Below are 13,362 nucleotides of genomic sequence, written 5' to 3'. Positions count from 1 at the left end.
GTATCAGTCTATATGATCACTAGGGCGGTTTTTACCTAAAAAAAGAAAAATTTTGACCTAAAAAATTTAAATTTTGACTTTTTTTGACCTAAACAAAATGAATTTTGAACAAATTTTGACTTAACGTATGCAAATTAGGTGTTTCCCACATAATGTTAAAATTGTACCACTTATCTTCATTTCTGGTTGGAACTGACTGTCCTAACGAAGTAGTTTATCATGAAAAAAAGTTTTTGGCTTAGAAACATGCAACGTTTTACACGGAAAAACCAATATTTTAACGAAATCTGGCCCTATGAAGAATTCCAGTGGTTACAATATGTATTATGGTAGAAAAAATTGAAAACTTCTGTAGTACAACGAGAGATACTTTCCTACATTCTTGGGTATAAAGTGCATGTCCTTACTAAGAAGCTTGCCAAGGACGTTCAACAGCAGCAGTTGTTGGCTGACAACACTCCAGTTGTGCGTACACTGCTGGTGACACACCGTGTTGCTTCATTCTAACAATGTTGTCTACATCACAATTTTTCATCAAGCGCTTCTTAATAAAAATGATGCAATGCGCAAGAAGTCTTTCTTCAGTTAGGATATTGCGGTACGTTGACCATAACATCATGTTTACCTACTTGTTTCATTTGACCGTTTATGATTCACAATTAGCCGTTTACAACGGTAGGCCTATAAAATAGGCTACAAGCTGTAAAATATCAAATAATAAGTTCACCGACAGTGCAAAATCAACGATACGAACGAAATGCAGACGTCAAAAAACTGTTGCCTTTATGAAAAATTTTGACATGTCAAAAAAAAACCGCCCTAATGATGACACATATTTTTATTCAATTCCATCCATGAGTGAATTTTTTATTAAATTACAAAATTTACAGCGTGGGGTTCGATGATACCATAGCCAAATCAAGCAAAATAGACGAATTAACTAATCATGCTACAACAGAAACACGTATACATTCATAGAGGCTGTATTTCATAATGACTAGTGATATATTATCGCTGTAACGAGCAATTTGGAAGTCAAAACTCGTTCATCTCTCTCGCTCAGCGCCCAAAATACAGCTTTTTCCACCGTATTGTTAGGTAGTTGACTAGAAAAAATAAATAAAAAAGGTCAACTTTCTGCCCAGCTCTCGAAATATCCACAGGAGCGTCGCTTCGGTGCTGATTTAGGGCATATCAGTCGCATTTTGCTAAAAATATCACCTCAAGTCTCAAAAATGAGGACAAAATCTCAAAAAAGAGGACAAAAGGGGGTCCTCCGAAGATACTTTCAAAAAAGTCAAAAAAAGAGGATAAGTTCTCTTAAAAGAGAACGTATGGTAAGCCTAATGTACGGGAATATGTATGTACCCTCAAATGTGTAAGTTCGTGCCTGGATCGAAGAGTCGTTTTCGTGTTAATATTTATTCTAACTAAAACTAACATTGCGGGTATAGGGATCACTGGTGAAGTGGCAATATGTATGTACCCTCAAATGTGTAAGTTCGTGCCTGGTTCGAAGAATCGATTTCGTGTTAATGTTTATTCTAACTACAACTAACACTGCGGGTATAGGGATCACTGGTGAAGTGGTGTTGAATGTCAAGTCTGTCTATAGACAGTGACGCCGCTATTCAAAATTATTATGTATGACCGATTCGAGTTGATCCCAACGTTTACGGTGAGTGCGACTTCAATATATCGCCATTCTTATTGCTGTGGTGGTATGTCGTACTCTCGGGTAGAATATAGGCTGCGTTGACATGTCGTACTTTCAGCAAAGAGGTGTGAAATAGCTTGCTGTGGTGGTATGTCGTACTCTTAGGTATAGGCTGCGTTGACATGTACTTTCAGCAAAAAGGTGTGAAATAGTTTGCTAAATCCAGGAATCAGTCGCATGGTAATGTTTTGGTAATTAGTTTGCCACAGAGCCGGCGTAGACGGCGCTCCGAATATCAACAATAACCACGCTTCTAATAGGTGTGAAATAAATTTCGAACCCCGCGATCGCTGACAAAATAATGTCTCTGACATAGCCATCTTTCGTGACTTGGTGTTACAGGCATGCCGATCGCTCACGCGGTGAAATTTTAGTAATCAGTTTGTCTTAGAATCTGATTTCACTGGTAAGATTTAATAAGTAACGAACAACAGATCACCAATCACCACATTGTATTATGTTGACGGTTTTAACTATTATTGTAATATGTTGATAGTTTTTACTATTAATAAGTAACGATTAACAGTACCGACGCAGACGGCGACTTGAATACCAACAATTTGACACTTTCCGGCGATCGCTATATGTTTTCACCCTTGGGATAGTGGTCGACTTTAGTTGTGTGATAAGAATCACGATACTCGATCAATGCGCTAATTTACCAGCTCGAGATGAAACTCCCTACACAATTCAAGTTGAATCGTACCCGAGCGCGTTAGTTTGTCACTTGACATTGAGATTATACGCATATTGCATTGAAACAAGTAAACATTACAACTCTATTCGCGATCCAGCTTTCCGTTTGTCAAAGAGAGTTTCAGAAATACTATCAATACGGCGTCTCGACATTTTAACATCTGGTCATACTCAGTCAATCAGAAAAACCTTGTCAAGTAAACCGTTTGTAACTTACCAGACCAACTCAACAGTATCCGTATGAAAAGTAGACAAGGCTACGCGAGTACATACAGCCACTACAATCTAAAATGATGATGCAGCCGATCGTAAAAATGCTGCATAACGACGTAGTACCGGTAAAAGATATTTTGGTCTGTTTATTACAATGGTTGGGAGCCTTTTTCGTTGAAAAGGCCATATTTACCCTATTTTTCAATCGTCTATGCCCCTTTGGGGGCGCGGAAAGCTCTCAGCGGGGCGCGAGAAATTGAGCAAGTCTGTATAAATTGTGACTAAACATGTGTTTCACAACGATTCTGGAAAAACGATTGTAGAAGATTAAACTTATTTCGTATTCTAGAAAGCTTACCAAACTCAAACTCCAGCAATCGCACTCAACGGAGTATAGGCTGACTTCAGCTTCATTTGAGCAAATTTTGACACTCTACGATGATTTAGAGCAATTCCTACGTGCAAGTCATTCGTTACTTTATAGCTTTGGCAGTAGCCTAAATGTCGGTGCGCTAGATAGCTGTTGTTGATAGCTGGCAAACTGCACTGCCTAAGACAGACTTGGATGCCCAGTTTCGCCCGCAATTAGGCTATAAATTAACACAATGTAATTCATTTCCAAAACTGATCAAATTTAGCGTGGTAGGACAGAACGACGCCGTGCTCTCTTTAGTCACTACCAGCATTAGGATTAGTCTCAGTACAACCTACCTTGATATTAATTGATTTCCTGTTCAATGTTATTTTGTTATTTTCAAACAAGTTTGGGGAAATTTATCAGCAATGTAAAAGACTCAACAACTGGAATGCGGATTCGAAATTGGCGTAAGATATACCTTATGTATACTATTATATCAAGAGTGGGCAATCTTTGGCCGTAGAAGGGAATTTGTGCGGCCGTCGACGCCTAATTCAATCAGTATGTGTTGGCGGCATGCAAATTGCAATTGAGAATTCACGCACGAATTTTCGAGAGATTTTAGTTAATCTTGAAATTTTCTTTGCGCCCGGCGCAACTCAACAAGACTTCATTTTTCGATTTTAATGCAGTAGCGCCCTTCTTAATCTGAGCCGGAATGGGAATCGTCAACTGGTCTATGCCAATCTACAGTGACGTCACATTTAAATATTCGTCACGTCATGGCCAGAGGGAAAATGTTTAAATCAAGGGTATTGTTTCAAGCATATTTGTTTCTAAATGATTTTTGTTTTAACTGCAACTCTATCTGCAACGTAATTTGAGCTTTAATGGTACTTTTTATGAAAATCTTTACGCTGCAGTTCGAGTACGGTGACTTTCTGAGAAAAATACCTGCTGTCATATAGTATTTTTACACTTTCAACTTCAAATTTAGACCACGTCGTACTTAGAGCATAGTGCCCGTCTATCCGCGAGCCTTGGTTATCTTCTCTCAACTTAGACTGTCCGGATTCGAATCCCGCCGAATGAATATTCCACTGGCGAAGAAATAGTTGCGTACAAACCGCATAATCGGGACAAGTCAAAACTCTCTCTCTCTCTCTCTCTCTCTCTACCTCGTGAGAGCTCATATATATATGCCGCAAGCGAACTATCATCGATATTATGAGTTCCTAATCGCTATGATATAGAATAGATGCTGGCTCCATAACATCATTTACCTGTCCAATGTGTTACAGACATTGCATACATAGCTAATAACGCGTGTTGTAATCGAGTTCGAAATTCACATTGGTCAGTTACTGCGATAAAAGAAGATTGATATGGAGCCTTCGTCGATACAAATAACAGGAGGGAACCCCATATTCCAAGGTCCAATTACTATAAACGTTTACAATGGAGAGATAAAAAAAAATCAAAAAAGTAGCGAAGCGGTCAATGGTAAAGGTTGGGTAGAGTCAGATTACTATAGGCCCGTAACTAATGCAAAGGAGAGGGATTTCGTCGATCACATCAGTAGGCCAAAAGATTTTTATCTGATCTCGAACTATCCAAAGGGTCGCGTCTTGATTGTTAATAACGAGTTTCGTGGTGAAGGCGATGAACGTCATGGTTCGAACAAAGACGTGTCTGGTATGTATCACTTATGGAAGGAGATGGGCTTCAGTATAACGATTGAAACCGATCTTACTGCCTACAACATGGGCTTGCGAGTGGAAGAATTCGCTGCGCAACAAGGACGATCTGATATATGCGTCGTCATAATCATGTCGCACGGCAAGGAAGACGACCTGGTTTTCGGAAGTAAACGGGGCGAATTGGCGGCCGAAAAAATACTGAATATCATCACATCTAGTCCGAGTCTGAAAACTAAACCAAAACTCATCTTCTTCCAAATGTGTCGAGGAAGCAAGGTACAAACAACGCATACAGATGGTGAGGGATTCTGCACGGAAGACAGTACGTGGATAAACCAACTGCTACGCAAAGTACTCCCACACGGAAAAAGACTTGGTTCAGAGCAAACCGAGGTTGATGCCCTCTCCTCAGAATACGTTGAAAAAACCAGCGATCTGATGTTGGCATTCGCAACCCAACCCGATTGCGTAGCCTTACGCGATCCTAAGAAGGGCTCTTGGTTTATTCAAAGCATCAGGAAAGTATTTACCGATAAAGCCGCGAAACATGATGTATGCGCCCTAATGGAGATGGTGAAAGATGATTTGGAGAAGAAGTCAGTCCACGCGCCAGGGACGGATTTGCACGAGGCCGTAATGAACATGGACGCCAGCGATAGCTTTGGAAAGAAGCGATTGATGTTGTTCCCTGGATTTCCAAAATGTTATGAAGAATAGCCTTATTTGCATAAACTGGGCCAGAGCGATATATTGGTTCAGTGGTTGCCAATCTTTTTGTTGTCACGGACCTTTTCAGACTAATGATTAATTCTCCGGACCCCGGTCTTAATTTTGTCTAAAACTGAATATGCATAGGCCTACCATTGACTATTGTAATAAGTATGCTAGTCAACTACTGCACTGTGTCGAATTGTTGTTGTTGAAGAAGAAAGAAAGAACAACCGAAGGAATCCAAGAACAAAAGTTCAATAAATTATTGACTAAATACTTAAATAAAGAAACTAGAAAAAAGTGGAGGAAATAGATCAATAAGATGAGATAGGCTGACGACCAGTCCGCGACATCTGCAAATCAAGGTAGGATGGCCAGTTGGCCACTGGTTTTACCTAGAGATGCATCGCGCACTGTTTCGACTTCCTCATTTGCCAAGCGGCTTTCCTCGGAGAGGTGACCCAAACCATGCCAAAACTTTTTCAACGTAAGCAAATTTAAATAAAGGGTTGCTGTTGCCTTTCTGAACTAATCCACATGCTTTCCGCTACGTCGTGGACGAGGCAATTCTGATTTGACCGTAATCGGCATGAGCACAAGGCTTCGGGGCCGAAAGTCGTCGATATATCTATTTCTTGCGCATCGTTCTGTTACGACTGCAGTGATGTACATCTGCATCGTGCATTTGCGTGACTAACGGTCTGATAAGGGAGGGGCGAATAGCAATACCAAGCGGTAACCTGTACTGAGCAGAGCTGTATCAATTTTAATTCACCTAAAGTACCATTACAAATACTTCCTTGAATGTTTTGATTACAAAGAAGATTTTATGTTTCGAATTCCAAGTACCATTACGCAGGTCAATCAGAATAGCGTCAGGGCCGTGTTTGGCCCGCGAGCCGCACTTTGCCCAGGTCTGTTATATATCGTCATAAGCCGGGAAACCCCTTACAATATTTTCGATTGCTTGCTTGGAGGCTGCGTTCCCATTTGGTGTATATTTCTGTAGAAACGGCGGCGAATATCCTAATTTACATCATTTCGTTGATTGCGTCGATCAAATTTTTACTCCTTGTCAGGGCCGTGACAGCACTTCGTCACAACCCTAAAACGTTGGTCCTGGGCCCCCCATATGGTGATAAACCGACCCCCCCCCCATGACTGCACGCGGGCTGACATTCAGCGCCTGAACGCGCGAAGCGCGAGAAATGTCCATTGTTCATGACTGAATCGGTCAATATGATCGGGAATTGCATATATATATATATATATTGCTATCGATTTTTATCCTCTCTCTGCTCACGTAATCTGATTTATCGGTAGAGCTGAGTGAGGTGTGATTGAAAAGGTACGCCCCCTCAATAATAATTACACATCTACTGGTGTATACCCGTCGACAGGAACGAAACAGCACCACGTCAGGCCAACCCAATAAAAAACTTGAGTCTTGGGCTCCGATAGGGTGATAAACTGACCCCCTTCACCACCTCGTTCGCTTTTGCCACGAAATTATGGTTGTACTGTTAGTGTTTAGTGCGAAGCACAAAAACTTTCGATAATTCATAATGAAATCGAACAATAAGATCGGGAATTGCATATATATTGCTATCAATGTCTTGTCCTATCTGCTCACGTAATCATATTTACCCGTAGAGCTGAGTGAGGTGTATTTGAAATTGTACGGTCCGGAAATAATAATTGAACATCTTCGGGCGGGCGGACCCGTTGGTATGACTTCGTTACGTGATGCTATTTCGTTACCTCCTGTCTGCTATATCAAAAAAATATAGAATCGCCCAAACGTACTTGATTATTCTTGCAACAAAACAGCTAAAAGATACCATCATACAAAAATGCTCGTTATACTTTGCACATTCGCGCTAAATCATACAACGAATAGGCCTATGTTTTGCGAATCGAGTTGCTGTCCAGCGTCAAGTCTCCATGTTGAAACGTACATTTCATATTTGGCACAGGAGGATAGCTTACTTCGAACAAAAAAACAACAACCATTTATTCAAGCTGAAATCAATTTCAGCATTTCAAAGTGCTTTATTATGCTTTCTTTCGCAAATTCAAATCAGATCGCGGACCGCAAAATATGACGTCGTGAGCCGCGTGTTGGTGACTCCTGCGATACCTGATACATTTCATACATTACATAGCGGATCAGTCCGCAGGTTTCGGTAAATATTAAACTATTATGAGTATGAGACTATATTTGACTTCTCTCAACACAGAGATAAGAGAAGTGCGAAGTCCGTTGACTGTTCTTCATATAGATGCTGAAATACTAACCCACAGCCCACAGAAAAAAACTTTGGAGCTCAGGATTAGTCCAGTTTATTGGTAATAATTTAATCCTTTCAATAGTAAAGCAAGATTGCGATACAATCACAGGACAGCACGATGTTGAAGCAACTCGGTGCAGTCGACGACACCCAACCGAGCCATAGGCGATGTCGATAGGAGTAGATGGAGATGTGGCACCGATGAGACACTTACACCGAAAATACTTCAAAATTTCGCTATGATAATCCCCTGATTACACACCGTTAATTTGTTTACAGATCCATGCTGGCGGAATCTCTCCTCGCATACAAATATATTTGGCCTGCGCGAGTTATGGGGTCTGGGACATATGTTTTCTGTTTTTGGGGTATAAAATAATTTTCGATCGATGTATTAAATTTTTCTTTCTAACTTCAAACACGAACGAATCAGCAATCCTTTTTATGGTGAAGAGAAGGGCTTGTCAGTCCATATGATGACACATCTTTTTATTCAATTCCATCCATGAGTGAATTTTATTTATTCAGTCACAAAATTTACAGCGTGGGCTCGATGATATCATAGCCAAATCAAGCAAAATAGACGAATTAACTAATCAATAATCATGCTACAACAGAAACACGTGTACTGTGCATAGAGGCTGATTTTAAATTGACTAGTGATATTTTATCTCTGTAACGAGCAATTTGGAAGTCAAAAGTCGGTCATCACTCTTGCTCAGCGCCCAAAATACAGCTTTTTCCATCGCATTGTTAGGTGGTTGACTAGAAAAAATAAATTAAAAAGGTCAACCTTCCGCCCAGCTCTCGAAATACCCGCCGGAGCGTCACTTCGGTGCTGATTTACGGCATATCAGTCGCATTTTGCTAAAAATATCACCTCAAGTCTCGAAAATGAGGACAAAATCTCATAAAAGAGGACAAAAGGGCGTCCTCCGAACATACTTTCAAAAAAGTAAAAAAAAGAGGACGTATGCTAACCCTAATTTACGGGCAATATATATGTACCCTCAAATGTGTAAGTTCGTTCCTTGATCGAAGAGTCGTTTTCGTGGTGATTTTTATCCTAACTGTAACTAACATTGCGGGTACAGGGATCTCTGGTGATGTAGTGTTGAATATCAAGTAAAGTAGACAGTGACGCTATTTCGAGATATGTACATTCCAAATTTTTATATATGACCGATTCGAGTTAATCACAACGTTTATGGTGAGTGCGACTTCAATATATCGCCATTCTTATTGCTGTGGTGGTATGTCGTACTCTCAGGTAGAATATAGGCTGCGTTGACATGTCGTACTTTCAGCAAAGAGGTGTGAAATAGCTTGCTAAATCTAGGAATCAGTCGCATGGTAATGTGTTGGTAATTAGTAGGGCCATTTAAAGTCATTAAAGTCATATTTTTTTCTATGCATCAGTAAGTCGTGAAATCAATTTTAACGCAAAAATCGCATCCATATGGGGTATATTAAGAAAGTTATAAAGTCATATAAAGTCATATTTTCCTGGTTAGGTCATATTTAAGTTATAAAGTCATATTGTTGTATACTTTAAATGAATAGTGCCAATTAAAGCAATTACGCGCTAAGAAAGTAAGGCAATTTCTGATTGAACGAAGGCAAACTGTAAGGTTAGCCTACATAACATTACAGTCGCAGACCTATGAGGTCACACATTGCATTATGAGGTCACACATTGCATTGTGCTGCTCACAATCTGTTTGACTTCTGTGCACTGAAGTGGGACGTAATTTGAAGTTCACAAGTGAAATAAATAGTCAACGCATGGGAAGCTGAAGGAGTTATTTTAAAGAGCATCAAAGATTCAGTGAACGATCCAAAGTTGACTAGTCAGTTAACAGAAATATGCCTCCACTACAACAGTATTTCAAACTTGATACTGAAAATGGAAAGTTGTACGTACACTATCAAAGAGGCTCATGCTGACCTAAATGCCCTCGATTTCGGAAAAGATCCGCTTGAGCTCAAAAATTACATTAAGAAGCGATTGGATAAAAACGATGCGAAATAAATTATGGAGCTACAAAGACAAGACATTTCACCAGCGCTGTATGCAAAACTGCAGAAGTGTCAACAAATATCAGCGTCTGTGGAGCGCTCATTTTCCTTACCAAAGTCATTTTACGTCCAAATGGTAACTTTAAAGACTCCAACATTCCACACTACATGAAACTGTACTACAAAAGTGGTTTAAAATAAAAATGGATGTGTATTACTGTTACGTTGTTCATGTTTTACTCGTCAGTTCCATGAGTGACGTTGGTTACATGTAAAAATACGCGATTTTCGCATAAAGTCATATAAAGTCATATTTTCCCAAAAATAAAGTCATATAATTGATTTTTTAAGGTCATATTAAAATGGCCCTAGTAATTAGTTTGCCACAGAGCCGGCGTAGACGGCGATCCCAATATCAACAATAACCACGCTCACAAACTAACACTTCAAATAGGTGTGAAATTGATTACAAAACCCGCGATCGCTGACGAGATAATGTCTCGGACATGACCATCTTCCGGGACTTGGTGTTACAGGCATGCTTTTAGTAATCAGTTTGTCACAGAACATGATTTCACTGGTAAGATTTAATAAGTAACGAATAACAGAACCGCCAGTGTCGGTAACTTGAATAGCAACAAATTGTCACTATTTCTGCTCTAACCCTAATCCTTTGCGAAGTGAACGCTTATTCAAAAAGGTGTGAAATAATTCTAAAACCATACGATCGCTCACAAGATAACACCTAAGACATAGCCATTTCTCGTGACTTGCTGTTACATACATGCCAATCACCACATTGTATTATGATTGAAAAAGGATGGACTCCTTCCTGTCAATCTGTACGAGTCCTTACGTCCTTCGGGTTCGCAGCGGCCGCGTATGTATGGTTTACCTAAAACACATAAACATGACGTGCCCTTGCGTCCCATACTGTCTATGTGTGGATCGGCGCAGCATAATTTGGCCAAGTGGCAACACCGTCATTGAGCCAGTTCGATCCTTGTATACACCCCATTGTCTTCGTGACTCTTTCACATTTGTGGAAAAATTGAAGTGCGCTGAATTAAATTCGTCCAATGTATTTCTTAGCTCTTTCGATGTGAAAAGTCTTTTTACCAATGTGCCACTGTCGGAAACTTTCGAAATTTGTGCAGATGCGCTTTATAGTACCACGTGAAATATTCCTGGAATTGTTGCGAACTGCTACAAGTTGTGTTGAATTCAGCTTTAACGACGTGATGTTTATGCAAATCGATGGCATTGCCATGGGATCTCCTTTGGGCCCTAGTTTGGCAGATATATTTGTGTGGTACCCAGGGCCGTAACAGCACTTCGTCAGGCCCCCCAAAAAAACTTTGGTCTTGGGCCCCCCATAGGGTTATAGACCTAACTTCTGGGGGGCTTGGCCCCCCAGACCCCCCTCCGGCGTACACTGTTTACCGCCATTTATCATATTCATTGGGAGTTTCTTCAGTGAATCAGATTTTGTCGCCTAAGCGCGCGAAGCGCGCAAAAATTTCTAGAATTCATGATTGAATCGGTCAGTATGATCGGGAATTGCCTATATTGTTATCAATTATTATCTTGTAGGAACTCGTTTCCTACTGAGTAGTTAACTAACTACGTAACTCTCATTTCGATACTGAGAACGCCAGACAAGTATAGCTACACTCAATCTGTAATCACAACAACAATAATATGAACAATTGAACATGCTCTCTGACTGGCACCTTTTGAGCGTGCAAGTCAGAGCGGTACGAATGTATCAGAATGTTAATATTCGAACGGTAACGCGTCAGGAATAAGCGTAATACATTTACGAGTCGCGATCGCTTGGATATAGTTTGTAGGTGTATTATGTGCAGCTACACCACCCTCCACCAGATCGTGACTAGCCTTTTCAAGCTCGGAATCGAGGGGGCACGTTAATCATTCTTCCGAAGCGAGTCTTCATCTGCTTGTTGCGCGTAGACGTCATGTCGTCCTGTTCACGTTGGAAGCTTTCCGGTGCTCGCTGCGCAGGATCTGGAGATGACATTGAAGGATCAAGCAAAGGCGGTCTACCTCTTGTAGGTGGTTGTGCCACCATGAATGGATGTTCTTTGTCCATGTAGGCTGGCTTGAGTCTGTCTGCCGAAACGAGTTCATCGCGCAAGCCAATCTTCAGTCTGAACACCTTCTCTCCTGGGGAGATTACTTCGTATGGTCCGTCATATGGTCTTGTCAGCGGGTGCCCATGTGCGCCTCTTCGCACGAAAACGAATTTACTATTTGATAAGTCTGAAGCCACACGAGCTGATGTGTTTCCATGAGAAGAGGTAGGGGTTGGGCGCAAACTTCCAGCAGTTTCTCGAAGGCGGTTAAGCAGTGGATTGTAGTTTGTAATGGTCTCAGGCGTGGCCATGAAATCTGCTGGCACTGCTATCGTCTCACCGTACACAAGTTCCGCCGAAGTGGACCCTAGGTCCGCTTTTGGTGTGGTTCGAAGTCCAAGTAAGACCCACGGTAGCTCGTCTACCCAGCCTGGATGCGTGCATCGAGCACGCAAGGCAGCCTTCATAGAACGGTGGAAGCGTTCCACCAGTCCGTTGGCTTGAGGATGGTACGAAGTGGTCCTGTGTAGTTTGGTGCCGAGAAGTTCACAAACTGCGTCCCATAGTCTGGAAGTGAACTGAGGCCCTCGGTCAGATGACATATCTGCCGGAACGCCAAATCTCGCCACCCAATTATACAGCAGTGCGCGGGCACATCCGGCGGCGGAAATGTCAGAAATCGGTATGGCTTCGGGCCACCTGGTGAACCTATCGACTATTGTAAGGAGATACGTGTATCCCCGCGAGTGAGGCAAGGGGCCTACGAGGTCGATGTTCAGATGACTGAAGCGCTTTTCTGGAACACGAAATGTTTCAAGAGCAGTTTTCGTGTGTTGAGTGACCTTCGACCGTTGGCAGGCGATACAAGACCTGCTCCACTGGTTCACGTCTTTCGCAAGACCCTTCCACACATATTTGGCGCTTACCAAATTCTTGGTGGTCCTAACGCCAGGATGCGACAATGTGTGTACAGCGTCGAAAACCCGTCGTCGCCAAGATGGTGGGACCACCGGCCTCGGTGTCCCAGTGCTGACATCACAAAGCAAGGTGGACCGCCCACCGTCAAATGGAATCCGCTGTAACTCGAGGCTAGTATCGCGCAGATCAAGGTCAGTTTGTTCCCGTGCCATCGCTTGGAAATCTAGGCCGTCGTCGATAGCGTTGACGGTGGCACGCGACAATGTGTCCGCTACCGAGTTGCTTTTCCCAGAAACGTGCCGTATGTCGGTCGTGTACTCACTGATTGCGGCCAATTGTCTGGATTGCCTGGCCGACCACGGTACACATTTCTTCGCCATGGCAAAGGTCAACGGTTTATGGTCGGTGTAGACTGTGAAGTGGCGACCTTCCAGAAAGTAGCGGAATTTTCTGATGCTCAGATGAATCGCCAACAGTTCTCTATCAAAAGCACTGTACTTTCTTTCAGCATTATTCAGTTGACGGCTAAAGAAGGCTAACGGCTTCCAAATACTCCCCAACTTCTGTTGGAGGACGCCCCCAACAGCCACATCAGATGCGTCTACTGTTAAGGCGGTTGGTGCATCTGTTTTAGGATGCACCA

General features: G+C 41.9%; 2 protein-coding genes across 2 annotated transcripts in view; both read left to right on the top strand.

Annotated features, from left to right (window-relative positions):
* Positions 1-13,362, top strand: part of LOC145452215 (uncharacterized) — a 103,980-nt gene that overhangs the window by 17,215 nt on the left and 73,403 nt on the right. The gene's annotated exons all lie outside the window — the stretch shown is intronic.
* Positions 4,370-5,562, top strand: LOC145452677 (caspase-2-like). The gene has a single exon (XM_080330847.1). The coding sequence runs from the start codon at positions 4,370-4,372 to the stop codon at positions 5,399-5,401; it is 1,032 nt and encodes a 343-aa protein (XP_080186973.1). The 3' UTR covers positions 5,402-5,562.

The sequence above is a fragment of the Botryllus schlosseri genome, chromosome 12 (assembly GCF_051294905.1).
Source record: "Botryllus schlosseri isolate E-star chromosome 12, Bs_hap1, whole genome shotgun sequence".
Classification (NCBI taxonomy): Eukaryota; Metazoa; Chordata; class Ascidiacea; order Stolidobranchia; family Styelidae; genus Botryllus; species Botryllus schlosseri.
Note: the sequence above shows the minus strand (reverse complement) of the source record. Positions and strands in the feature narration are given on the sequence as shown.